The 25,761-nt window shown below is 41.1% G+C and overlaps 3 protein-coding genes across 4 annotated transcripts; all 3 read left to right on the top strand.

Moving 5' to 3' along the window:
* Window positions 1-2,683: 2,683 nt before the first annotated feature.
* On the top strand, window positions 2,684-3,335 carry LOC307077404 (insulin-like; the record flags this gene model as incomplete). The annotated part of the gene is made up of 2 exons (XM_079738821.1): window positions 2,684-2,867; window positions 3,178-3,335. 2 exons carry the CDS (start codon window positions 2,684-2,686, stop codon window positions 3,333-3,335), a joined length of 342 nt encoding a protein of 113 aa, XP_079594947.1.
* A 2,865-nt stretch (window positions 3,336-6,200) lies between these two features.
* On the top strand, window positions 6,201-8,262 carry LOC307077636 (insulin-like; the record flags this gene model as incomplete). Its single annotated transcript, XM_079739065.1, has 2 exons — window positions 6,201-6,384; window positions 8,132-8,262. 2 exons carry the CDS (start codon window positions 6,201-6,203, stop codon window positions 8,260-8,262), a joined length of 315 nt encoding a protein of 104 aa, XP_079595191.1.
* A 3,861-nt stretch (window positions 8,263-12,123) lies between these two features.
* Window positions 12,124-19,382, top strand: nipal4 (NIPA like domain containing 4). 2 transcript variants are annotated; one of them, XM_079737732.1, is made up of 11 exons: window positions 12,124-12,378; window positions 13,089-13,214; window positions 13,404-13,592; window positions 14,037-14,093; window positions 14,600-14,690; window positions 14,863-15,023; window positions 15,603-15,770; window positions 16,266-16,345; window positions 17,573-17,785; window positions 17,951-18,159; window positions 18,693-19,382. In XM_079737732.1, exons 1-10 carry the CDS (start codon window positions 12,339-12,341, stop codon window positions 18,143-18,145), a joined length of 1,320 nt encoding a protein of 439 aa, XP_079593858.1. In that variant the 5' UTR covers window positions 12,124-12,338; the 3' UTR covers window positions 18,146-18,159; window positions 18,693-19,382. The 2 variants fall into 2 exon arrangements, with proteins under 2 accessions (XP_079593858.1, XP_079593857.1); XM_079737731.1 differs by having other exon boundaries at window positions 17,951-19,382.
* Window positions 19,383-25,761: the final 6,379 nt, after the last annotated feature.

Raw genomic sequence — 25,761 nt, 5'->3', positions numbered from 1 at the left:
CGTTTATTTCAAACAAAAGTAAAACAGAACAGAGGCTTGAAACTATAAATCGACACAGTGCGGGAGAGTCCTCTCGTTCAGCGCTCCGCGATCTCTTCTGGTGACCGCATTGGAGCTCTCCCTCTCTCTACACCCGGTTTACCCCTACTACAAACAAAGCAGGCACATAAATACACACTCCCTGATTGGCCTGATGGCGAGCAGGTGCCCGCAATCAGGCCGAATCCCCCCAGTTGATCCGGTGCGCTCCCAACCTGCTCATACTCCCCCTGCAGGCCAGACGCCGCACGTCCCCCCACAATTGTCCATTCAAAAATTCCAATACAATGCTAATGTGTATGCCTCCTTCAATGCCAGTCAGGTCCTAGATTTTAAGACTGAGATTGCTTTACAGAAACTGACCACCAACCAATTCACAGCCAAGTTGAATCTGAACATTTGAGGTTAATGATTCTCAATCAAAAATAATAAGGTTTTTCATTCAAAACTGAAATGTAAAGGAAAATGCTGGCATTTCTTCATCCTGATTATACCTTACCCAACTGAATGGTTCTCAATCATTGATTATCTCTATATTTCCTCTAGGTAGAATTCCTATTCAGTGACAGAAATGTTCCATATGACAGAACAGGGAAACTATTAAGTTACCTAGGGAACAAAAGCATGACAGTTTTGAGACCCTTGCTGCCAAATTGCATGACTTCAAACCATACCCCAATGGTATGGTTCAATGGTGGCAGAAGCCTCTGAACGAGCCAGGATCTCAGACAGGATGGTATGGTTGGAAAAAGAGCCTGAAGTGGAAGATGGGGAACTTCCGTACCAAGTTGACTCATGACGGATTTCAAGAGGGAGCTGTAAATTATGGCAAAAAAGGAGCAGAAAAAAACAGACAAACAAGCTCCTCACACTAACATCAAATGACCAAAGAGGGCAGAGGTGAATTTCTTCCATTTCCAAGAGGTGAAGATGCTGAAAACCTTGAACCATTGAGACTCTAAATAGATAGATGAAGTGAAGATAAGTTACAATAACCTTTCCCTGTCTGGAAAGTTAATGCAGACCACCTTTGCCCTGCGATGCATAGAGGTCATCAGTCAATTTTTATCCGGCTGACCCTGATTGCCGCAGCCATCAACATATTTTCTGTAAAATGTTAAAAATAATAAATAAAAACTCCCTTGGGATACTTTGAGAAGGAACACTTTAATCATAAGGGAAAATTAACCTAAGAACGTTTGTGTTTGATTGCTGTAAGACCCCACCCCAAGTGCAGACCTGTTACATTAAATTAAACATATGAAATGTATTACTAACACAGACACACAGATTGAATTCAATCTGTGTGGTCTGCCTATGAGGTTAAAGCCAGAAAGCAGCATGCATGGATGCACTTCAGCTCCCCTCTGAACAAACAGGAGCCCAGATCTGTGGTGGTCAGCAGTCATTAGGGCAGGTTGGATGGTTCTTAATGACAGAATTCTGAGTTTTCCTTGAAACACTGACCACCACTTAGTAAAACAAACCAGCCTAATGAGCTGGAATAGGCAGATTGCTTCTAACTGCCTAGTACAACATCCCTTATTGGTACAATGGACAAACAAGGAGCAGAAGACCATGTGTTCAATTCATCTTGCTCTAAACTTGGTTTATCTAATTATATATATATATATACACATATTTAAAAGTTTAAATTGTCTTTGATATGCATCTGGTAAGTAAAGGTTAATTGAACACAACAAATAAACCAGATAGAACCAGATCGTCATATTTTTATGTTTAGATTAGCAAATGAACAATCTTGAAATAATTATAGATTTAAGACTTGCCCCAACTCTGACAACTTTTAAAAAAAGACCGAAGCCTCTTTTTATTATAGATATTTTTTTTATAAATATCTATAATATTTTTTTTTAACTTTGCCTTTGTTTTCTTTTACTTATCTATTTTATTTTATTATTTCATTTTATTGTATGAAATGTTTCAATGTGAAGCACTTTAAGTCTGCCTTGTGCATGAAAAGTGCTACGTAAATAAAGTTGCCTTGCCTATATTCATTTGTAGAATCTAGAACCTATCGAATTATAAGAGATTTTTTTAAAGGGAATAATGTGCAATGCAAGCAACAAAAAATATGCAGTGGGGTGAAAAGTTTCCTTAAATCACCCACATCTAGCAAACACTCCTGTTGTGACGCAAGTTTGGAAATGGGCGTGACCAAACATGATAATCACCAGCGCTTGGGGTATAAAGTGATAGGATTCCCTCAGTTCATTCTCACAGCCAACAGTTCTCAACAGCTGAAGCAGAGAAGTATCTCATCCACCTTCTCCTCCCATCTACAGGTCACTTCTCCTCCAACCCTCAGGTATGGTGCTCCGGCCAGCTTCTCTATCAATTCTGTACCTCCTACCTTAAAAAGTCTGTCTCTCCACCCAACTGCTTTTTACTTTGTCTCCATTTCACCCATTTTCTCTTTCTTTGTCTCTCTCACAACCTCCTCTCCTGTCCCCTTCCTCACATTGTCTTATCTTTCTTTGCTCTCTCAATCCTCCTCAAGGACATGCTTTCTACTCCCCCTTCTTAACTTCCATGACCTTGTTTTTGTCTCCTTGCTATTTTGTGCTCAATCTGTTCAACCCTGCATCCATATTCAACGTGTGTGTGTGTCTGCACCATCAGTATGTCCCGGTTACTCCACGCTGGTTCCATCATGGTGGTGCTGCTGGCCTTGTCCTGGTCCAGTCTTGAGGCGATGGCTCCTCCACAACACCTCTGTGGCTCCCACCTAGTGGACGCCCTCTACCTGGTCTGTGGGGACAGGGGCTTCTTCTACAACCCCAAGAGAGCTGTGGACCCCATGCTGGGTGAGAAACAGCACTAAGTGATATATCTATATAAATGTTCTCTGATGGGTACAATAGTGGCAAAGCGGTAAAATATATTTGCTCAATGTTGTATCAGTGAAGCACGAGGCACCAGGCCCAAACACTTAAGCACACTAGAAGAGACCTAAAAGTTAAGTGACATTAAGTTTGACTTCTTAATGCTTTTTTAATGAGAAGTAAACTGCTAGACAAGACTAGAATAGAGTACTTTTGATGTTAAGCATTCAATAGAGTAACTGGGGAAATCAACCTTATGGTCTAATTTTCTTCTGGTCGTGTCTCTTGGCAGGCTTCCTGTCTCCCATGGCGGGCGGAACCAGAGGGGATAAAGAGGTGGCTGAACTGGCCTTCAAGGACCAGATGGAGGAGATGGAGAAGAGAGGCATCGTGGATCAGTGCTGCCACAGACCCTGCAACATCTTTGACCTCCAGAACTACTGCAACTAGAATAACTAATGTGTAATTTAGCACACCGATGAAGTGCTCCCCCCAGACTAGCTTGAATGTTCTTGAATTTTCTACTTTTGGATAATGTAGTTTGGCTAATAAATTATCTTTGCTATCTTGAATTGCTGTTCTCTCGCATCAATCAACACTTTGCTGTCTCTAAAAACACCAGCTTCTGAGATTAGATATAAATATTAATCAGTTTTGCAAGATGGAAAGTTCCATTCAACCATTCACAAACCAATAAAGGAGCTAGCTATACCCAATTAATATAATTAATGTTCACTACTGGCAGTTAGTTAACCAGGTTGTTGTTGCATAATGGAGTAACAGGTGTGATTCTTATCAAATCTAACAGTTCACATAAACTGGTGAGCAACATCTTAAAATTTTTAGTAAAACAAACCAGCCTAATGAGCTGGAATAGTGATGACACAACTCTTTCAGCTATTTCTGGATGTCAGCTTTGTTCCCAGGGCATGGAAGGAGACTACCATTATTCCTGTTCCTAAAAAGCCTCATGCCAAAGCCCTGAACGATTTCCGTTTTCCTGCAGAGGAACTCACCACCATGGTTGGAGAAAGTCTGGATCCGTTGCAGTTTGCCTATAAACCAAGACGGGGGGAGGAGGATGCCAGTCTAGCTCTCCTGGACAGTGTGACAAGGCACCTTGACCCCCAACACTCCTTTGTCAGGATTCTATTCATGGATTTTTCATCAGCCTTCAACACAGTAAATATCAACACACTTCTACATCGCCTTCAGCAGCTACAAGTCAACCGAACACTGATGCTCTGGATTAAGGAGTTCTTAATGAACAGACCCCAGCATGTGAGAGTGCATGGTGTGACATCTACCAACACCATTTTAAATACAGGAGTCCCACAGGGATGTATCTTGTCACCAATTCTATTTTCTATATACACAAATGAGATCACCTGCAAGATCAATGGACTAAAACTATTTAAATATGCTGATGGCATGGCGTTGGTGGCCAACCTGACAGACGAGCACACCCTGTCCACTTAAAGGCAGTATGTCAGCACCATGGCCCTGTGGTTCAAGGAGAGCTCACTGCAACTTAACATCAGCAAGACCAAAGAACTGTGTTGCCATAAGTGCTGGGCACCCGAAACTCCACATCCACTCTCCACACCTTTAAGACTGGAGGGGCAAGTGGTTGAACAGGTTAAACATTTCAAGTACCTTGGCACCCAGATTGACCACCGCCTGTCCTTCACCCAGCACGCAGACAGAGTTTACAAAAAGCCGAACAACGCATGTGTCTCCTGAGGAAGCTGAATAAAATGTCCTTTCTAAAGACGATGTTAGAAAGGACATTTTATTAACGGTTTATCAGACACTGATCGAATCTGTCATCTCCTTCAGCATAACATCTTGGTACAGCTTCCTAACGAGCAGATGCAAGGGAAAACCGGCTAGGATAATTAAGCAGGCAAGCAAGATAACCAGCATCCAACAAAAACAGCTTTCAGACTTGCACACTCAAGCAGTGGAAAGGGAGACCGATTCCATTCTCCTGGATCCCTCCCACCCCCTCCATGGCTGTTTTGAGCTGCTTCCATCAGGCAGAAGATACAGAGTGCCTCTAGCCAGAAAATCTCTCTATACAAAATCCTTCATACCCAAGGCAATACACACACAACATACTTCTTACACAAGCACCACATACACACAATTACAGAACAGACTGCCTTCAATCCAAGACAATTTTCTAATATGGCAACATGTTGGACAAATAAAGCTTTTGAACTTTGACAAACGTGGAGCAAAAGACCATATATTCAATTCATCTTGCTCTAAACTTGGTTTATCTAATTATATATATATATAAAAACATATTTAAATGTTTAAATTGTCTTTGATATGCATATGGTAAGTAATGGTTAATTGAACACAACAAATTAACCAGATAGAACCAGATCGTCATATTTTTATGTTTACATTAACAAATGAACAATCTTGAAATAATTATAGATTTAAAACTTGCCCCAACTCTGACTACTTAAAAAAAAAGACAGAAGCCTTGTATGTTTGCTTTACCTTTCTGCTTAATCTTTAAAGCATTGCACCATTTATAATAATTTTTTTTTAACTTTGCCTTGGTTTTCTTATACTTATCTATTTTATATTATTATTTCATTTTATTGTATGAAAATGTTTCAATGTGGAGCACTTTAAGTCTGCCTTGTGCATGAAAAGTGCTACATAAATAAAGTTGCCTTACCTTGCCTATATTCATTTGTAGAATCTAGAACCTATCGAATTATGATAAAAAAATTTAAAGGGAAAAATGTGCAATGCAAGCAACAAAAAAAATTCAGTGGGGTGCAAAGTTTCCTTAAATCGACCACATCTAGCAAACACAAAAATGGGAGTGACCTAACATGATAATCACCAGCGCTTGGGGTATAAAGTGCAAGGATTCCCTCAGTTCATTCTCACAGCCAACAGTTCTCAACAGCTGAAGCAGAGAAGCATCTCATCCACCTTCTCCTCCCATCTACAGGTCACTTCTCCTCCAACCCTCAGGTATGGTGCTCCGGACAGCTTCTCTTTCAATTCTCTACCTCCTACCTTAAAAAGTCTGTCCCTCCACCCAACTGCTTTTTACTTTGTCTCCATTTCACCCATTTTCTCTTTCTTTGTCTCTCTCACAACCTTCTCTCCTATCCCCTTCCTCACATTGTCTTATCTTTCTTGGCTCTCACAATCATCAAGTACATGCTTTCTACTCCCCCTTCTTAACTTCCATGACCTTGTTTTTGTCTCCTTGCTATTTTGTGCTCAATCTGTTCAACCCTGCATCCATATTCAACATGTTTGTGTGTCTGCACCATCAGTATGTCCCGGTTACTCCACGCTGGTTCCATCATGGTGGTGCTGCTGGCCTTGTCCTGGTCCAGTCTTGAGGCGATGGCTCCTCCACAACACCTCTGTGGCTCCCACCTAGTGGACGCCCTCTACCTGGTCTGTGGGGACAGGGGCTTCTTCTACAACCCCAAGAGAGCTGTGGAGCCCACGCTGGGTGAGAAACAGCACTAAGTGATATATCTATATAAATGTTCTCTGATGGGTACAATAGTGGCATAGCGGTAAAATATATTTGCTCAATGTTGCATTAGTGAAGCACGAGGCCCCCAGGCCCAAACACTTACACACAGTAGAAGGGACCTAAAAGTTAAGTGACATTAAGTTGTATTTCTTAATGCTTTCTTAATGAGTAGTAAACTGTTAGACAAAAATAAGTACTTTTGATGTCAAGTTTACATACAATAGAGCAGGGGTCCGCAACTGGCGCCCCGCGGGCCATAACTGGCCCGCCAGACATAATGTCTGGCCCGCCAGATTATTCAGAAGTTATATGATATTTTATTTTTAGAATATCGAATATCTATATATGTTAGCTTAAATGTAAAGGGCCACAGTGAACTTTTTTTTCTTTCACAACCGTTTTTGAATTTAATTGTATCAAATCCTGCTACTACTCCCAGAGAGACACACTCGTCACGGTCACACTCGTCACGGTCAACTGCGAGAGGCTGAGCAGGAGTTATTGGAAACTATGCAATATTCAATGAAACGGAACCCCCCTTTATAGGCCTATATACAACAACCATGGTGACCCGACATTAAGTATTTTTGTGTGATACTGCACATAGAGAAAGGCAGGAGCTGTTGCCAAAAGTCCACAAAAGATTTAAGACGCCAAGCTCTGAGACTTTGCTGTTTAACGCAAGTAGAGTCTCTGATGAGGCTACTTCGCCAACAGCTCTTCTAACGGGGAATAGGCTAGTAACGGAGGTTTGTGTGTGTGCGCAGTCAGTCAGCACCCACCATTGTGTGTGTGTGTTGTGTTGTGTTGTGTTTTAAGAGTGGTTGGCTGCTTTTTTAGGTGCGCACTACTGCCCTCTCTCCAGCATAAGGCCTTTCTACACTGCCAAGCCGGTTCGGTCGAGGCTTGGCACGCCCGGCGATTGCACTGCCTTATCTCAAGTTTCCTGTGTAAAACCGAGGGGGTAAAATCCCCCGTTCGTCAAGGTGCAGGCTTTCTTGGATCACTGGAGAAGGCGGGGCTGCGCACGGAGTCTAGACCTCTTTAGAATAATTTGCATGTTCCCAAATATTTTTATTTTTTTATGAATGAAGAAACCCGCATGCAAGAATGAGTTCACATCTCAGTGTAGGCTACAAACGCGATTAACTTTTTACAAGTGCAAAAACGCCAACATACTCTTTATTTTGCTGACCGCTTTTGGGTTAGGGACGGGTTAGGGTTTTTTATCCCAACAAAAGCCTCGTACGGACAGTTCCTCTGCGTCTCTCTCATAGATCGCACCATCTTTCAACGTCTTTGTTTAATACGACTGCATCAACTTCTCTCACATGATTAGCAGCTCGTGGATTTCACTTTCTCTCCAGCTAGAACTGCTCATGATGATATCGCTGCGTTGTCTCTAAGGAGACAGTGCAGCAACAACTCCCCCCAACGTGATCAGGCATGACATTTACGTGATTAGGGCATACACTTGTTTATATGTACGTCTTTTAAGAGTCATCTAGTGCTTGGTAGGCATGTGACTAAGCCAGCTGACGGGCCTGCGTCGCAGTTCCAGATGCACTTTCATTAATCAATTCCTTGAACTAGCCTTTGATAATGTTCTGGCCCGCCACCTACTGGCTGGAAAAGGAATTGGCCCGAGGCCAAACTTAGTTGCAGACCCCAGCAATAGAGTAATGGGGGAAATCAACCTAATGGTCATGTCTCTTGGCAGGCTTCCTGTCTCCCACGGCAGGCGGAACCAGAGGGGATAAAGAAGTGGCTGAACTGGCCTTCAAGAACGTCGTGGAACAGTGCTGCCACAGACCCTGCACCATCTTTGACCTCCAGAACTACTGCTACTAGAATGACTAATGTGTAACTTAGCACACCAATGTGTAGTAGCCCTAGCTTGAGTACGCAGGGCGTTCCAATTCAGATCGGGCGAAAATAAGTACTGAAATGACCAAGATGGTGTACTCAAAACGGTCAAATCGCGAAGTGTGGATCGATGTACACTTTTCGTACTCAACGGCAGCCATCTTAGCTATGTAGCGGAAGAGGGCAGAGCCAGGCTGAGCCAAAGTCTGCACATTTTACACATAGCCTGCATTAATAGTCATTTTGTAGTTTTTATAGCTTTTATAGCTTTTTATAGCTGCTAGGCGTAAAGAGTTCACCGTTCAAAGCGGGATGTTTATTGCGGGGGAGGAAGCGTGGCGGCAGTCGCGATCGTAATTTCCGGTTAGTGCACCACGGAGTATTCGATTTGGAACAACACTGACATCTGAAAATTAGCGCACTTAGTGAGTACGGATAGTGTACTACGGTTAAGTGTACTCATGGAAGTATGGATATTGGAACACGGCATAGAGGTCTGGGTCTGCGGTATGTTAGTGGGTTTTCTGTCTAAATTTTTTGCGTCCAATCAGCGAACAGAGGGAGTGGCTGAGATGAATGATGTTAAAGTCAGCTCTCGTTGACGGACATCTTCACACACGGTGATTGATTTGTTTACAGCCTGCGCGCAATGCAATTCCCAGCCAAACGTTAGCGATTGGTTATGGCAGATCCAGAGTGGCTCTGGGCAGATCCAATAGTTTTAAACTTCAACAGACACCCGCCTTCAAGTGAGTTAACGTTTGTCAATTGAGTAGGTCCAGACTCTCTGTACAAATGAAATCAAGTACGAGAGTCGGTAGGACCTGTTGCGTTCTCGAAGAAAGAAGTCTAATCCGGATCCTTTTTAACTCACTTTATTTGTTAAAGTATTTCGGTATGGTAACTATGAAGCAAAAGGAGGGGAATTGTATGGACACGCGTGTGAGCGACAAACAGCAGGCCTCTGTACCTAACTCCCTAGTATGGACTGCCGGATGTTTCTGATTTCATTGGCTCCAGGCCCTGCTTTAATACCGAGTAGGTGTTCGATCCTACTTCCTAGTGGCTATGTATGGTAATTACGACTTATGTGTTCGATCCTACTTCCTAGTGGCTATGTATGGTAGCCCATGTGCTTAAAATACGTAACAGACCAGGCTAGTGCTCCCCCCAGTCTAGCTTGAATGTTCTTGAATTTTCTACTTTTGGATAATTTAGTTTGGCAAAATTATTTTTTTTCTTTGCTATCTCGGATTGCTGTTCTCTCGCATCAATCAACACTTTGCTGTCTCCAAAAACACCAGCTTCTGAGATTAGACTTAAATATGAATCAGTTTTGCAAGATGGAAAGTTCCATTCAACCATTCACAAACCAATAAAGGAGCTAGCTATCTATGCGTATACCCAATTAATATAACTAATGTGCACTACTGGCGGTTAGTTAACCAAGTTGTTATTGCATAATGGAGTAACAGATTCTTATTAAATCAAACAGTTCACATAAACTGGTGAGCAACACTTTAAAATTCTTGGCCATTTAGATGGTCCATGTGTGTGACAGTGTGTTTTTTTATAATATTGAAATCATTCATTGCATCCAGTGGGCTAGGACTATAGAAATGCTCAATCTGTGAAACAAAATTATTATGAGTTTAGCAACCAAAAAGGCAAATATCGAATGAAATACAATATCTCCCTGGTATTGTACTAGATTACTGCTCGGCTAACATATCCTTTGCAATGAGTTGAATTTGGCTCTACCTTTTTTGTTTCCATGCTTGGGACACCTTTTATTAAATAAAGGCATGAGGCTTCTATTTAAAAATAATGAAATAATAGAATAACTCCAAAAATTGGTCAGGCAAATCAAAGGTGCCTTCCAAGTGGTGAAATTGCAAATAGGCCTAGGTAAAAGTTCAAGGATGCACCAAAGAGAACATGAGAGCGAACGCTCAAACCGTCCAGAATAACTTTATAACCTGAACTGGTGGGAGCACTGGTCCTTCTAGCCTCCTAGATCCAGGGAAAGGAGCACTAGAAAACTTTACAAAGCAACACATACCCCATACTTTTTCAGAAAAAGTGTAGCTTAAACCTTTGCTGAATGTAGATATGTAATTATTAAAGTTGGGCACCAGCAATATTAACCTTCTATCAAATAAATGATTAAGTTAAATAAAGAGAGCCATACTCTTGTGACCCTTATTAACATAGCTGACTCAGCCCAATGACAATGCAACTCTGAAACCTAACTACATTTTAGAAATGGTGGAAGCCCCCACACAGGTTACCAATGAAGGAAAGGAATGGAGTCAGAGGCTTTTGCCTGCAAGACAATAGCTTTTATTTGATAATAAATCGGAATCACTAGACTCAAGGGCGTAGGAACCGGGGGGGGACGGAGGGGACGTGTCCCCTCTAATATCGGAGACAGGCGCATTTGTCCCACCTAAAAATTATACCAGATCTGTCAGGTTTCCGATATGTGTCCCCCCCAATGTTAAACTCATTCCTACGCCCCTGACTAGACTGTTAATATCAATTTAGAAAAGGTGGTATGGTATGGTCTGAAATGAAAGTTGCAGACTAAATAGTAAGTAACCCTAACAGTGACACTTAGTTGTAATGGAAATGATAATAGTAACATATCATAATAATAAATAATATATCATAATAATAAAATAAAATTTGTCGAAGATATATGCACCTGTATATATATATATATACATATATATATGTATATATATATATATATGTATATATATATATATATGTTATTCTCTCTACTATATATATATAGTAGAGAGAATAACATTGTTAATTTAGGAGCTGTGGCATTACTGCTGCTAAATCCGTTCTATGACTTCCAAACTGCAATAATAAACAAAAACTGCAAGCAGTCCCTCAAGGTATTCACAACCCTTATTTTTAATTGGTTATTTTTTATGCAATAAGAAATCTCCTTTAAATTAGAGACCGACAGGTCCATAGAGAATGTGTGGCAAATTGTGTCTCATTTTATCCAGTACTTATTTATAACTAAATAACAACATTTTGGAAGTTTTCATTAAAACTTCTCTGTAAAAAGAAGTCCATCCAAACGGAAGTTGTTGGTCAAAGAGGCGAAAATGTTCAGCATGTAAAATAAGGCTTGTATACACCAAGTTTCAGAAATGTTCCATCAACAGGGCAGCGGGGCCGTTTGTCTTTGACCGATTTTGACATTGAATTATAGCGCCCCCTATGGGCGATTGGTCCTATACTTTTTGAACACCTGTTTATCGGGAAGTCAAAAAGTAATCCCTGGCCTATGGAAAGATGCCCTAGATCACAAGGGGCCCCATGTCCATTGAAGCTGTTGTACTAATAAGCCCACTATATATATAAAAAGCATGTGGTAAAGACACTTTAATGAGTGAGACAAACAGAACTGCTATATTTCCTTGTTGTCGTCTAAATACAACCAATCTCATGGGAGCCTCCTGGTGACATTATACATTCATATTCATTAGATATCCTTGAAGGCACCTTTTTTATTTTTTTATTTTGTAACCCATTCACCACCCACCCCTGTTGGAAAGATTGAGCATGGTTCAACCTAACAAAATTAAATTACAAATGCGTTCTTTGGAAAAACGCCAAATAAACTTAATTGATAGACAATTTAAAAAATTGGAGATAGGGTAGCCTATGTATTTTATTTCAAAATACAAAATAGAAGGGTTGTTGACAATCCTAAAGCGGTCTCAACCTCAGATTATCATCGGCGGGCGGTGCTAGAACAGCTCGTGACCTGGGAGGGGTCAGGTGCATTTGTTTACACTCAGCCAGTCTTTTGTGTACGAATGGGGTGTGCGGCACCTACATTCACTGAACTGTAGCCAGTCGATACCACTTTATGAACTCGGATAAGAAGCATTCTATTGTTTGGGGAAATGCTTTCTTTGGAGTACCTGGACGTAGTCAACCGTAGCTGTTAAATATTCCGAGGATGTAAGGAGATTTTGGATTCCCTGTCTGTCGTTCCATTGCTTATTGAGGAGGTGGATGATACCGACAAGATGCAATACATCCACGTCGCTGAAGACATGTGCAGAAATGGTAGGTAAACACTTCCCGCAGGTATTTCTTGACTTTGTAGAGTTATTTTTCATCAATCAATTTCCTTTTTATGTATATATATATATATATATATATATATATATATATATATATATATATATATATATATATACATCTCGAAATTGAACATAATATATATATAACATCTTTTTCACTTCAATTTCATTCATGTGTCTCTACTAAATCAATGGATAGCCTAATATGATCTACGATACAACCAATGATTTCCACAACAAACCAACCCCAAAAGTCTTTCTATTTTTCTTACTGAGATGGTGGTTGTCTTCATTAATCATTTTACATGACTTAGTTTGTTGTTAATTAGTTATTACTATTATTTTATATGTTTTTTTTGTGTTGTTATTATTGATTGTAATATGTGACATTTGAAAACATTAGCCTCCATATGTCCCCTTGGCTTATCATTGGAGATACTTGTGGGACTGGTTGCTCCTGTTCAGGCCCCATTGTTTGTAGTACAGACAATACACACACACACACACACACACACACACACACACACACACACACACACACACACACACATTATTAGTCAATCAAGCCTTGTTAGTTAAATGTGTTTGTGTGTTTGTGTTGATACACTTTAGACTGTTTGAAAGTGCTCCTTTTAACCTGGAGGTTTACACAGAGAGAAAACAGACCAGTTATTCGTCATTGGTAAATTTCAGGGTCTTTGGTGGCACTGCAGTGTGGCTCCCTGACAGCAGAGTGTGTGGTCCAGACCGGGTCCCAGAGGCTGTCTTTCCCCTCTCTCACCTACGCAAAGGCATCCTACAACACCACACACACGGCAGGTATGAAGTGGTTCACAACCAGCTGTCTGTAGACTGAAATGGCTTACAAAACCTGTTGTAGTTTGTATGTTTGCGTGACAAATCTTGCGGTAAACTAGGATGTATACGGATGCAAATAACAATAATGAAGATCACCAGAGGAAATGCATTGTAAACTTTACTAAAGATGAACTCTACGTGTTTCTCCAGGTTCACTGGCCAACTCAACAGAATCCCTCAATTCAGCACAGTTGATAGGCGACTCAGCTCAAGTCTCCAGCTACTACCTGTCACTGGGCGTAATCCTGGCAATCTTTTCGGCCTTCTTGATAGGTTCAAGTGTGATTGTCAAGAAGAAAGCCCTTCTGCACTTGGCCAGACAGGGCCATACCAGAGCAGGTGGGCAAAGCTTGCTGTCAGATTGCCTGTCTACCCATCTCTCTCTGTGCGTCTATCTATTTACAATTTACCAAACAAGTTTTATTTTCTTTAGAAAAACAGGTATGGGGGGCAGTTTGCTAGCTAGCCTGTGTTTGCATAGATATCACATGGAGGTGCTAGGGAGTGGAACAGCGTAAACATTCAAGAGACTCTTATGTTTAGTCTTATATATATGCTGTTCAGGACAAATTAAAAGAAATGCAGCGTAAGGCTAATAACATGTCCCTTTCAGGCTGATGTATGAGCTAAATGTTTGGATGGTAATTGATGAACTGTGTGTGTGTGTGTGTGTGTGTGTGTGTGTGTGTGTGTGTGTGTGTGTGTGTGTGTGTGTGTGTGTGTGTGTGTGTGTGTGTGTGTGTGTGTGTGTGTGCGTGTGTGTGTGTGTGCTGTGCGTTGCAGGTAATGGAGGTCATGGGTATCTTAAGGACTGGTTTTGGTGGGGTGGTCTTCTAACCAGTAAGTAATGAGGCAGTTTTTTCCACCTGTCTGCTCATTTGTCTGTTTACCAAAATCTTGGCACATCACCCTGTCCATGAGAAATATAAAGGCAGGTTGTGACCTCTCATTGCTCACTTTAACCAACCACGATGGACTGTTTGAACGAGTCCACTGACAGCAAAACTTGTTTAAAAACCAAAGCTAGAATAGGCAATTTGGAGAAAGCAGATACTGTCAGAATCTTTTCAGAATAAATATATGCTCAAATAAACAGAAATTACCTCTTGTCAGACAGACGCCTACAAAATGTTTTTTTTCTCTGTTCTTTATGCTGCGTTATATTGTTCAACGTCTTTCAATGGAGAATGAAAGAAAATGCATAATCTTTAAAAAAATCAACAATGGAACGCTTTTAGGTGCCAGGAAAACCTTTCTGACAACAGGTTACTCCCTCTCTCCCTCTCTCCCGCTCTCTCTCTCTCTCTACCTCTGTGTCCCTCTCTCTGTGTCTCTCCCTATGACAGTGGGTTTAGGGGAGGTGGCTAACTTTGTGGCGTATCTCTTCGCACCTGCTACTGTGGTGACTCCCCTCGGTGCCCTCAGTGTCCTCATTAGGTAGCTATCCATTTACTCCTTTAGAAGGGTCATGTTTCCAGCATCTTTATGATCAGGATTGTCTGATTGAATTTGTTTCAGAAATTCCTTTACAACATTGTAACTATTAAGAGCCACCTAGGTCAAGACACACAATTCATAACATATTAACTAGTTTGGTGTCTCTCCACAGTGCAGTTCTGTCCTCCTACCTGTTGGGGGAGACACTAAACCTGGTGGGAAAGCTGGGTTGCCTCCTGTGTATACTGGGCAGCACGCTCATGGTCATCCATGCCCCAAAAGAAGAGGAAGTGACATCACTTCAGGAGATGACGGTGAAACTCCTGGAGCCAGGTGACAGGCTTACAGCGTTTTTACTTGTATTGAAATTCCTCTCAGTCACACTCATTGTTCTCTCTGTGTTTCGTAATGAGATGCCACTCTTTAATCTCCGGCTGCGCCACTCCTCACATCACTATAGAAAACACAAAACAGCACATAAGACGTCCACAAACATTGGCCCTGGTTACGTACATATCTATGAACTTCAACCCAGAGCCAAATCAACTTTGTTTTGTCCATTGATAAATTTAGGCCTGTGCTGGGATGGTAAATGTCCTAAACCTACAGATAGGTTTTATTATTAATTATCCAAGTAGGCACAGCTCAGCATGGTTTTGGATCCTTCAGATACATTTGAGTGTAGAATATGATATATTTTATATAAACGGTTGGTTTAATTACGTTATTACAATGTTCAAACACATGTTTGTATAGGTAACAATGTGTGAGTGTGGTGTGTGTGTGTGTGTGTGTGTGCACGCGCAAGTCTTTCTATGTCTATGTATGAGTGTAATTGTGTGTGTGTGTGTTTGTTTGTGTGTACCTGTGTCTGAGTGATTCTAACTGTGTGTCTGTGTGTATGTGCTGCAGGGTTCCTGGTGTATGCGTCCTTCGTGCTGTTGTGCTGTGCAGTACTGGTGTGCTACGTGGCTCCTCGTATGGGACACAGCAACATCCTGGTGTACATCAGTATCTGCTCTCTGCTGGGAGCCTTCACTGTGTCCTCTGTTAAGGGCCTGGGCATCGCCATACGCACAGGTACACACACACACACACACACACACACACACACACACACACACACACACACACACACAGTAATGATATAACCTAAACCCATAAAGTAATCTGTATAACATCAACAAGTATGTGAACACTAAGAAAAAGTGTTATCAATGCCTGGATCTAGATACAATAGCCACATCAATATTGACTATCAATAAAAATGGCAAAGTAAAAAATTATAAACAAAACAATTATAAGGAACATTTTGGCTGTTTCTTACTATAGCTAGTCTGATTCAGATGACCTCACAAACCTATTTTAGATATAAAACCTCAAGCATTATAGAAATTTGTCATAAATGTCATGATCAAACCTTTCTTTCCCGAACACGGCAAATTGATTTGGATTGAAAGTAAAAGATCCCTTGGTAGACTCCTGGCCGTTGGTGGCAGGATTTTATTCTTGAGGTGCTTATTCACTATCGGTTTTGCTCTTCCTGCACCCCCCATCTCTCTCTGTCTCCCCCAGTCTTCTCTGATGCCTCGGTGATTGGTCATCCTCTCACCTGGATTCTACTCATCGCCCTCATTGCCTCAATATTAACACAGGTACAGAAATGTACTTTTACATATTTTGTATATTTTAGATATACTTTTTTGTCTCTTCTATGCATTTGATTTTCTCCATTCTTTCCATTGAAGGGGTTAAGTTTAGGCTATATATTTTGTTATGGTTTAAATGCCTTATTACAGAGTCATACTTTTCCTAGGATTTACCCTGGTACATAATTTCAAGCTTTGAATATTTGCATTCACAAGGTTTTTCAAACAAATATTGGAATATTTGGTGAAAATTATTTCCTAGTGTGTATCTTTCTTTCACTGATTCCGGAGCCGGCTGAGACTTTTGCTGCAGAATTATGTTTCTATCAACTCATCCTGATTTTAATTAAATTGCACAGCAAGACGAGTGCTATTCACTCAAAGAGAATTACACAGACCGCCACCGTGGAGAACAAAGTCCTGGGGAGAACCCTCAAACATTAAATAAATCTCCCATTAGCCTTTTATTATTACTACCAATTAGTTGAATTTCTGTCTCTTTTGGTCTTGCTGATTCTTGCACTGAACGGCAAGTGTCAAAGTGCTACCGTGGTACTCTAATAATGTTCTAAATTTCCAATTCAAAATCAATAATGTGGTCGTCCCATGTTTGGCCATTCTGATGATGGCAATCGTTACCTCAACTGAAGCGTTAACGTAAAGCGCCATATAAGCACTAATATTCCTTAATATAATTTATTTGATTTGATATTAGTTCTTTCTTTCTATTGCAGCTCTAGTTGCCTGGATCCTGGACCTTAAATTCCAATTTTGATTATGTTTATTGATTTATAATGACTTGATTGTTCAGACCCTCAAATCAAGAATATGCTGTCAGGTTATGTACAATTTATTTGGCCTTGCTTTATTTTTTAACACAAGATGGCGCACTTTATCTATCAGCATTTAGGAAATAGTGGTAGCAGTAGTTTAAGGATATGCCTGCTATGCTTTCGGATTATTTCATCATTGGTCATGAACGTGTTTGACATTAAAGAGCGTCTATTTTACCAGGTGTTTTTTTGATTAGCCACTACAGTGGACTGTACTAACTGGTACTGGTAGTTGGCTCTAACCATCATACATCAACCCATTTATGATCCGAAATGGGATTGATTTTGGAAATGTCTCGTAATGGCTAGTCAATTTCCCACCAAGAAATGGCTGCCTTTGTAAGAAACTCCTTCTGCATCTTTTATCTCCGTGTGTGTGTGTGTGTGTGTGTGTGTACAGGTGAACTATCTCAACAAGGCTCTGGACACGTTCAACACCCTGCTGGTCTACCCTATCTACTACGTGTTCTTCACCTCGGTGGTGCTGTCCAGCTCCGTCATCCTCTTCCAGGAGTGGAGCACCATGGCCGGTGTCGACGTGGCCGCCATGCTGGGCGCCTTCCTGGTCATCGTCGTGGGCGTGGCCATGCTCCACCTCTTCAAGGATGTGGAGGTCGGTGTGCTCATCCTCTACTCTTTCCTTCTCTTTTTCTATGAGAGATTATTCCTATTATAAATTCAGTCGTTTAGCAGACGCTTGTATCAAGACACGACACATGAGGCTGCAAACAGGCAAACAATTTTTTTTTTTTACTGATTAAGTATTTCTACTTTACAGATAAGCGTTCACCAGCTGATTGGTCAACTACCTACGAGGGCGGAGACAGAGGGGCAACGTGAGGAGAGGATATCACCAGATGAAGGAGGAGGAGGGAGTAAAAAAGAAGATAAATCTGGACTGATTGACAACATCTACATAGAGAGCCTTCCTCCTATGAGAGAGGAGGGCCCAAGGGTCTTCATCATCAGCTGAGAGGCAGAGTGAAGGTATCAGAATACACACTATGGGTTTGGGTTATATCATTTCATGCCTTTTGTTTGACAAACTAGATCAGCATCTGTATTTCAATTGGTCAAGAAATGATTTCATTTTGTAATACTGTCTTTGGTTGGTCCATGATAATGGAGAGGGCTCGAATAGCATTCAATTGAATATATAATGTATGATTCACACAATCCATAAGGATTCATGCCAATGATTAAACCTTAGCCAAAAACGTTTTTTAGAGCCCGCTCACTTCCCCTTTTAGCTAATGTTTTTTGCTTGCGTTACCATTCTTGACTAGTATAAAAAACATCAGAAGTGAAAACATTCTCCTCTGTGTACGACCCCAGCACAAATATCTGGTCTAATGGTCTAAAAGACCCCCTTTATACCTATACCCTCACATTATGGGATAAATCCCCTGGTTTTCCTTTTATTAACCCAAACTCCTCACATTTCATCGAAGTTCAAACATTTTATGTCTCAACATTTAAGTACACATGTTTATGTCATTATTTGAACCGTCATTATGAAGGCTTCCGGTTCTCACCATCTGAATGTGAAGTGTTCAGAGGCGGAGTGGCCATCGCCCCTGGAAGTGTTGACTGTGACCCCAGCTGGACGGACAGCATATCCCCTCAGTGCAGGGTGAGGGGAGTCTGACACAGGAACTCTGTGTTAGATACACTGCTGTCCATTTACAGTGGAGCCCCCTGCTCATAGCTCCTCTCTCTATGACGCACTGACGGCTCATCCCTGGGACTGAAACCCTGCACCACCCCTACCTCACCACCTTTTTTCACTGTCGCCATCACTTTGGATGTTATGGCTTCTAAACCACTCAAAGCCCACCCACCACGGCCTAGTCAGCCTACAGAGAATTCAAATAAATATGTAAACAAAAGTAATGGTGGCAGTAAAAATAAATTAATGACTTAGTGCAGCTGGAATGACAGCATAATTCACCTCTTGTATCACCGAAATAATTGTACATATCGTACAAATTGTACGATCATCATAATTAGCATTGCTTTTAGCATTGGCGAGTAGTATGCATGCTGTGTATCCTATACAGTACAACTGGTGATTCAGACATGACATTCCTTAGGCTGAGAGTGGTGTAAATAATTGAGTGCCTTTCTCCCATGTCACTTCTCCTGGTCTTATGAATTGATTCAATGCAGTACTCGATTCTTCAACCTGTTGACAGTCAATCGTGTTAATAAAGAAACTTGAAAATAGCTTTGATGTCCATTTCTAATTATAGTATAGTGTGTAGTTAGAATATAAACAATGCAGAGTAAATACTCATAGTCATTTAATCATGGTGGTTTGTTCGTGGTCTTGTTGCCGGTATATCATATTATCATATTTCATGACATTGCCAGATATAATATGAGCTCATGTTAGGGTAATATAATGTTAATGTAACAGGCTGCACACTGCCAGGAGCTGTCTGTACTGTTTAAGCATGCGTAAAGGTGTCATTTACTGCCACTTTCTGTGCATATGCGCGTTGATGTGTGTGTGCGTGTCCTAGAATCAAGTGTCAGAGGATTAGTATATGTGAAACCCTAGGGACCTAATTAGGCAGCCTTGCAGATAGTTGCCACTGGGAGAGGGAAGCCAGAGTGAAACACAGGTAATGGGGTTACAGGAAGATCCCGGTGAGCAGAGAGGATGAATGTTACCGCTCTAATGGACACAACGGGAGTTATAAAAGCTTCTTGTGTTCCTGTGCATTACAGCAACGCAAAGCCAAACACACACACACACAAACACATTCTCCTGTAGCACTGCATTTCTAATCCTCCAGGGAATCTATCATGTTCACATGGATGAATGTATGGAAAACATGTTCAATCTAATCTGGTCAATCCTGGCTAGGCACATGTATTGAGAGATTTATATTATTTTTTTTACATTTTGGGCAAAGACAAAAAATACTAAAATGTGAATAATGACATGATTTAAAAAAGTTCTAATTAAAATAATGTGATATGTAAAAAAGCTGTGATAGTGGATATAAACGGTGTCAATTTGCTATTGAGGTGTAAAACATCCAACTGTAACTGCTATTTAGCAGAAAACTAATAGAGCGTATGAATAGTCTTAATACATTTATTTTTCACCTACATCTAACAGCAGCTGGGAAATAGTTTCATTTGAATATGCAAACATCTGCTGTTGAAATTCAACCGTCATTATTTTGATGGCCACTAGATATCACTGTATAGACACCTTCAAAAAAATCGGCGTAGGCCTTTATTTTTGAATTGCTCCAAAAAAAAAGTTTTTTTATCATTACAATGTAATTTCCACAAATTCCTGGTTGAACATGAGCCAGGTAATGTTCTGGAGTGCAGAGGCAAGTAATTCAGAGAAGAGTGTCATGGGTACATTATGGGCCTGCTGTGGGAGTCATTAAGTCTGCTCTTTAAACACTGTGTGTCTGTAGGCCATACTGTGCTGAATTAACCTGGTACTTAAACCAATATTGTTTTTATCATGTTCACAGCTGTTCACATTTTGTGTTTAGCTAAGGTGTAGCCTTTAGGTATAGGTTTATTTATATATTTTCGGTGTGCGTAGCTTGTTATTTTCTAATAAACAACTAACATAGTTTAGAGACATTGAAAATGTAAATAAGACTTTCTTTTTTTGCAGATAGGTTGAATTCCATTATCAGCAGAAATGAGGAAAACATTTAATAGTCTCCATGGGGTTTACTTAAAGAACCTGTAGATAAGGTTAGAGAGTCTTTACAGTACAAAGCACGGTACGGTATGAGTGCCCCAAAGAGAGTGGAATGGAGCAAGGTTTTGCAACTTTATTAAAGTCCCCTCTCCATCTGCTCCCTCCCTATGTTTCTCCCCGATTGAAAAGGGTTGCACGTGTGATTGACAGGCAAGATGGATTCCCCAAATTAATCACGGAGAACAATGAGCCGGGAGCGTTTTTTAACTCAGTTACAGCTGATACTAATAACTAATAGCATGGCCATTTCTAATGAAGAACTCTGAAATGATAGCTCTTATACAGCACCTTTAATAACCAAACTTTGAAGCCCCTGATTCTTCTTCCTTATCCAAAATGGCCAGTTTCCTGTGCCTTCTGTTTCCAATTAATGAGTGGACTGAATTCCTGCCAGAGACGCTTAACACCATGTCATTTGTTTGGTTGATAAAAATGCCCCGCTCTAAGCAGACTCAAATCCATAATTACATTTAACACGGCTTGATTGGCTTTCGTTAATTCCTTGACAGCCAATAAGCTGCATGCTTCTCTGTTTGTGATGATAAACCCATGTCCGTCGCTGATGGCAGTTTAAGCTCAGTAATCCTCCCTGGGAGACGACACTTTCTGGCTGACAGAGACAAACATGAAGCAGTCAACCATAGCCTACCAGCCCTACTCAACGCTGCCTGACCGATCTCAACAGATGTTTTTTTTGTATATTATCATTTATGAAAATAATAATACAATGTTAAAATGGGCTCACCCCTTGATTGCTAGATTGCCCTGCTTTTTGCACGAGAAATTGAGTATGTCATTAACTTCTGCTCTGACATGCCGTCATCTGCACAGGCATCTGGGCAATATTGTGAAGCGCTTTGAGTGGCCACTGGTTAGAAGAGCACGATATAAATGCATTCCATTTACCATTTACCATTGTCGGTGTGCATCATCGTTTGATTACAATCCCTTCTGTTGTCTGTTTGCAGTGCGTGCTCGTCTGTCTGTGTGAAGTGTTTGTGCGGTATACACACACGTGTGATAATTACTGCAATTTCTCATGGCGGTTTTGGCGGTTTTCTCATCTTGTCTGAAATGCTTCTTGTCCTCCTACACAGCCTTTCACAATAAAATAAGAAAGCCACATTCAAATAGTTCCAAGTCCCATATTTTTACAGAATAATGTGTGGCAAAAAGTTAACTATTGTCACATTCTTTGGTTTAACCTGTGATTTAATAATTAATGGATCGACTGTCATTGAGTTTCTCTGGGGCGGATCTTTGAGCCATCAAACTGACCACACCTCACACAACACACCTCCCCAAGGTTACTTTTAGAACCCCGCCCCAGCCACAGTGACTGTAGTTATCTGTGCGGTGGTAGGACTAACATTAGTTCAGCCAGTCAGACGCTCCCGGTTCCCAACACCACAGCAAATAACCCGTCTTCTACCATCACCGCAGAACACAAACCCTGTCCTTCATCCCCCCTGTGAGGGTCTGTGTGTGCTGCTCTCTGAGTCCCCTCATTCACAGATGCATTTCTTTTTTTGTGTAGCCTCCCTTTCGGTCACCTCCATGTGCAGTAGGAGCACCATGGTTGTAACAGCGCTCCCTCCAGGGGCGTAGCCAGGACATTATTACTGTGGTGGCCAGCTCGGGCCAGTCTTATATCTGGGGCACATATTTTCAATTAAATTATTTATGCGTATTTCGTTATGCTTTATGATAGAGTGGAAGACAGGAAGGTATGGGAGATAGAGGTGAGGTCATGCAGCAAACGACAGGAATTGAACCCGGGTCGCTGCTATCAGGACTGTGCCTTAATGGTACGGGCTCTCCCCGGTGAGCCCCAGTACCCCGCCTTCTGAGAGAGGGGGGGGGGCTGGGGGGGTTCCAGAGAAGGCACCACCTTAAACTTATGTTGCATAACTGATGCCCGATTGGAAGGTGACACTGTGTCACGCTCATACTATGAGAATGACGCGATAATTAATTGTGTGTGAGTGATTTGACACACAAATAAATCTCACCATCTAAACGACGCTGAACATCTGTCTGCGTCGACTGGGGGTTGCAGCTTCAACTCTGTTAGGGTGATGTTAACGTGTGACCTAAACTGACTGACAACACCTGCTAAGGGTCAGGTGCTTGGAGAAAACCGCTGGGGGGGCGTGTGGGTCCAAACCTCACCAGAGCTCTATCCAAAGCCTGCTACTCCGTCTATAATCGTGTCTCTTGTCTCTCCAGTTTTTTTTCTATGTTAAGCAAAGAAATACAGAGCATGCCACACAAACAATTCACTGCACATCCTGTATGAATATGTGACAAATAAAAACCTTTGAATCTTGTCTTCACTAAGCAGACGTGAAGGGGAGGGAGGTTAGGGAACGAGCCCTGCTAGCAACCAAGGCCAAGGGCCAAGGCCAGAGTTGCTGCATGTCTCACATACTAACTCATTTACTATTCACTACTCCTTTTGAGTGGATTCAGATACTGTCTTTTACTAAGGAGCAGGTGTATAGGTTGGACACCTTACTCAAGGAGGCCAACAGGTAGTCTGCAGAAATTGAGGATCGGAACCAGAACATTCTATAGTAAATGTGCACATGGTTGTGTGCACTTGTGTGTGGGTCTCTGTGTGTGTGTATTGTCTGTGGGTGTCATGATAGACGTTGTGCAGTGTGAATCTTACTAACATCACTAATACTAATATCAATACAACTGAGGTTTGTCATACTGAGTTTGTGTCACATGTATTGTTGTTTGACTTTTTTCCCTTATCTGCTGTCATCTATCACCTTTAAGTTTCTTGTCCTCTACAGGTTAAATTAAAAAGTAATAATATTTAAATTTACTTCAGTTATTCAACTTGAAAGGTGAAACTAATATATTACATCAGATGCAAAGTGAGACATTTCAAGCCTTTATTTGTTACAATTTTGATGATTATGGTTTACAGCCTATGAAAACCCAAAATTAAAAAGAAATTGAGTATTGTGAAAAGGTTCAATATTGTAGGCTCAAAGTGTCACACTCTAATCAGCTTATTAATTCAAAACACCTGCAAAGGGTTCCTGAGCCTTTAAATGGTCTCTCCTCAAAGAAAGGTAGGAGGCACGTGGATGTGTGTTCTTTAGAGCCACACATCTTTTTAAAGAACAGAGGGGGTGTTTGGTAGATGAAAGCAGCCCCATGCTCCCTATTAAGCAGCCTGTCACACAAATTGGTGGAGATCCAGTCCAAGTCACAGAATTAAACATCTGTGTCTCACAGCTTTAAGTCCACTGCTGTATTCACGCCACTGCAACATGGTTGAAAAATATGGTTCTATATATATATATATATATACACATAGAACCCTATTTGGTTCTATATATACAAAGAATCATATACATGGTTCTATATATTTATATTTGTTTTACTTTGCTTTATTTTGCTAAAACCCAACAAACCCAAAAATGTTAGTGTGTTTTTTGACGTTGCGGTTATGAGTAAATCCTTGTTTTTTCTCATTATCCTTGTGGGAAGCCAGCAGTCTGGCATGAAAGCCACTCAACGGGCCATTTGTTTCAGGAACATCGATGGAAGCTAATGAGCCGCTAACTCCTAATCATGGCCTTTCTTGGGGTAATTGCCACTCGTTTCTCTGCCTCTCTGCCTTTGTCCTCCCTCACAGCTATGGGGAGCAATGAGCGGTTACACACTACAAACGAGATATTCCTTAACAGTATCGCAGCAGACAACAGATGTCCTGGAGCTCCTGGCCACCACATTAGCCACGCGGTAGGCCAACGAAGCTGGCCTGAGCATACAGCGTGACATGAGGACCGCAAGACTGGAGGACGGAGTAATAAAGATGGAGTTTAGTTTTTTAATGGATGACACAGAGGGATACTGGAGGAGAAACTTTATATCAAGTAGGTGTGAAGGCGGTAGAAAGTGATCGTCTGAGATAAACAATAAAAATGCATTCATAAATTGTTGTTTGTTGAGATACCTACAGTGCTGTGATATTACCTGCATATTTCAAATAAGTGCTGTACTAACAAACAAGTCAAATACTACAGAAAACCAACATGATTTTCATGATTTTTTGACTGACAAAACAGATGTAGGCCTAATATGAGAGCCTTTTCCGTTATATTTCCAGATATCACAGTCTCATTCTAGTTTCTCTATGTTACAATTCCATTAGTGAATGTTGAAATTGGAACTACAGCAATGGTTTTCCATATTTCTCGTTTTAATATTTGCTAAGACCACAAAGGTCTGCTAACATCACCGTAACCCTACAGGGATCCATATTGCTACATAGTACAGTAATAGATGCAGATCAAGGCAGCGCCTATATCACCTCAGACATCTAAGAAGATTCAGGGTCTCCCAACGGATGCTGAATTCCTTCTACTCTGAGTATACTGACAGAAGCTACAGTAACTAGTAGTACAGGATCTGTCTGGTAAGGAAACAGCAGCGAGACCTGCGGGGGGGGGGGGGGGTCAGCTGATTGGACCATGGGCACCCCACTCCCCCTCTGCCGGACTTAAACACCAGCAGAGGGAGAGGGATTATAAAGGATCCCATTCACCCCGGAAACAGACTTTGTGTGACCCTCAGGTCAGGCAGACGCCTGCGCTGTCACAGGGCGTGCACATTAATACTTTGCACTACTTTGTAATATTTTATTATATTTTAATTTTATTGTATTTTATTCTTTTTTGAGCACAGATAATACCGGGTATGTCGCATAAACATTTCGCTGCCTATCCTGTATGTGTATGTGACAAATAAAAACCTTTGAATCATTGATCCCATGCTGGAGTTAATATGTTGATGGTATAGTAACAAAGTCTAGCTCAGAATAT

This window comes from Pollachius pollachius, assembly GCF_949987615.1.
Source record: "Pollachius pollachius genome assembly, chromosome: 6".
Classification (NCBI taxonomy): domain Eukaryota; kingdom Metazoa; phylum Chordata; class Actinopteri; order Gadiformes; family Gadidae; genus Pollachius; species Pollachius pollachius.
Note: the sequence above shows the minus strand (reverse complement) of the source record. Positions and strands in the feature narration are given on the sequence as shown.

Excerpts from the sequence above, each read along its gene's own strand:
- nipal4 (XM_079737732.1), top strand. The coding sequence starts at position 12,339 with ATGCAATACATCCACGTCGCTGAAGACATGTGCAGAAATG. Across the intron at positions 13,215-13,403 it reads CAACACCACACACACGGCAG|GTTCACTGGCCAACTCAACA; the intron begins GTATGAAGTGGT and ends GTGTTTCTCCAG. Across the intron at positions 17,786-17,950 it reads ACCTCTTCAAGGATGTGGAG|ATAAGCGTTCACCAGCTGAT; the intron begins GTCGGTGTGCTC and ends TCTACTTTACAG.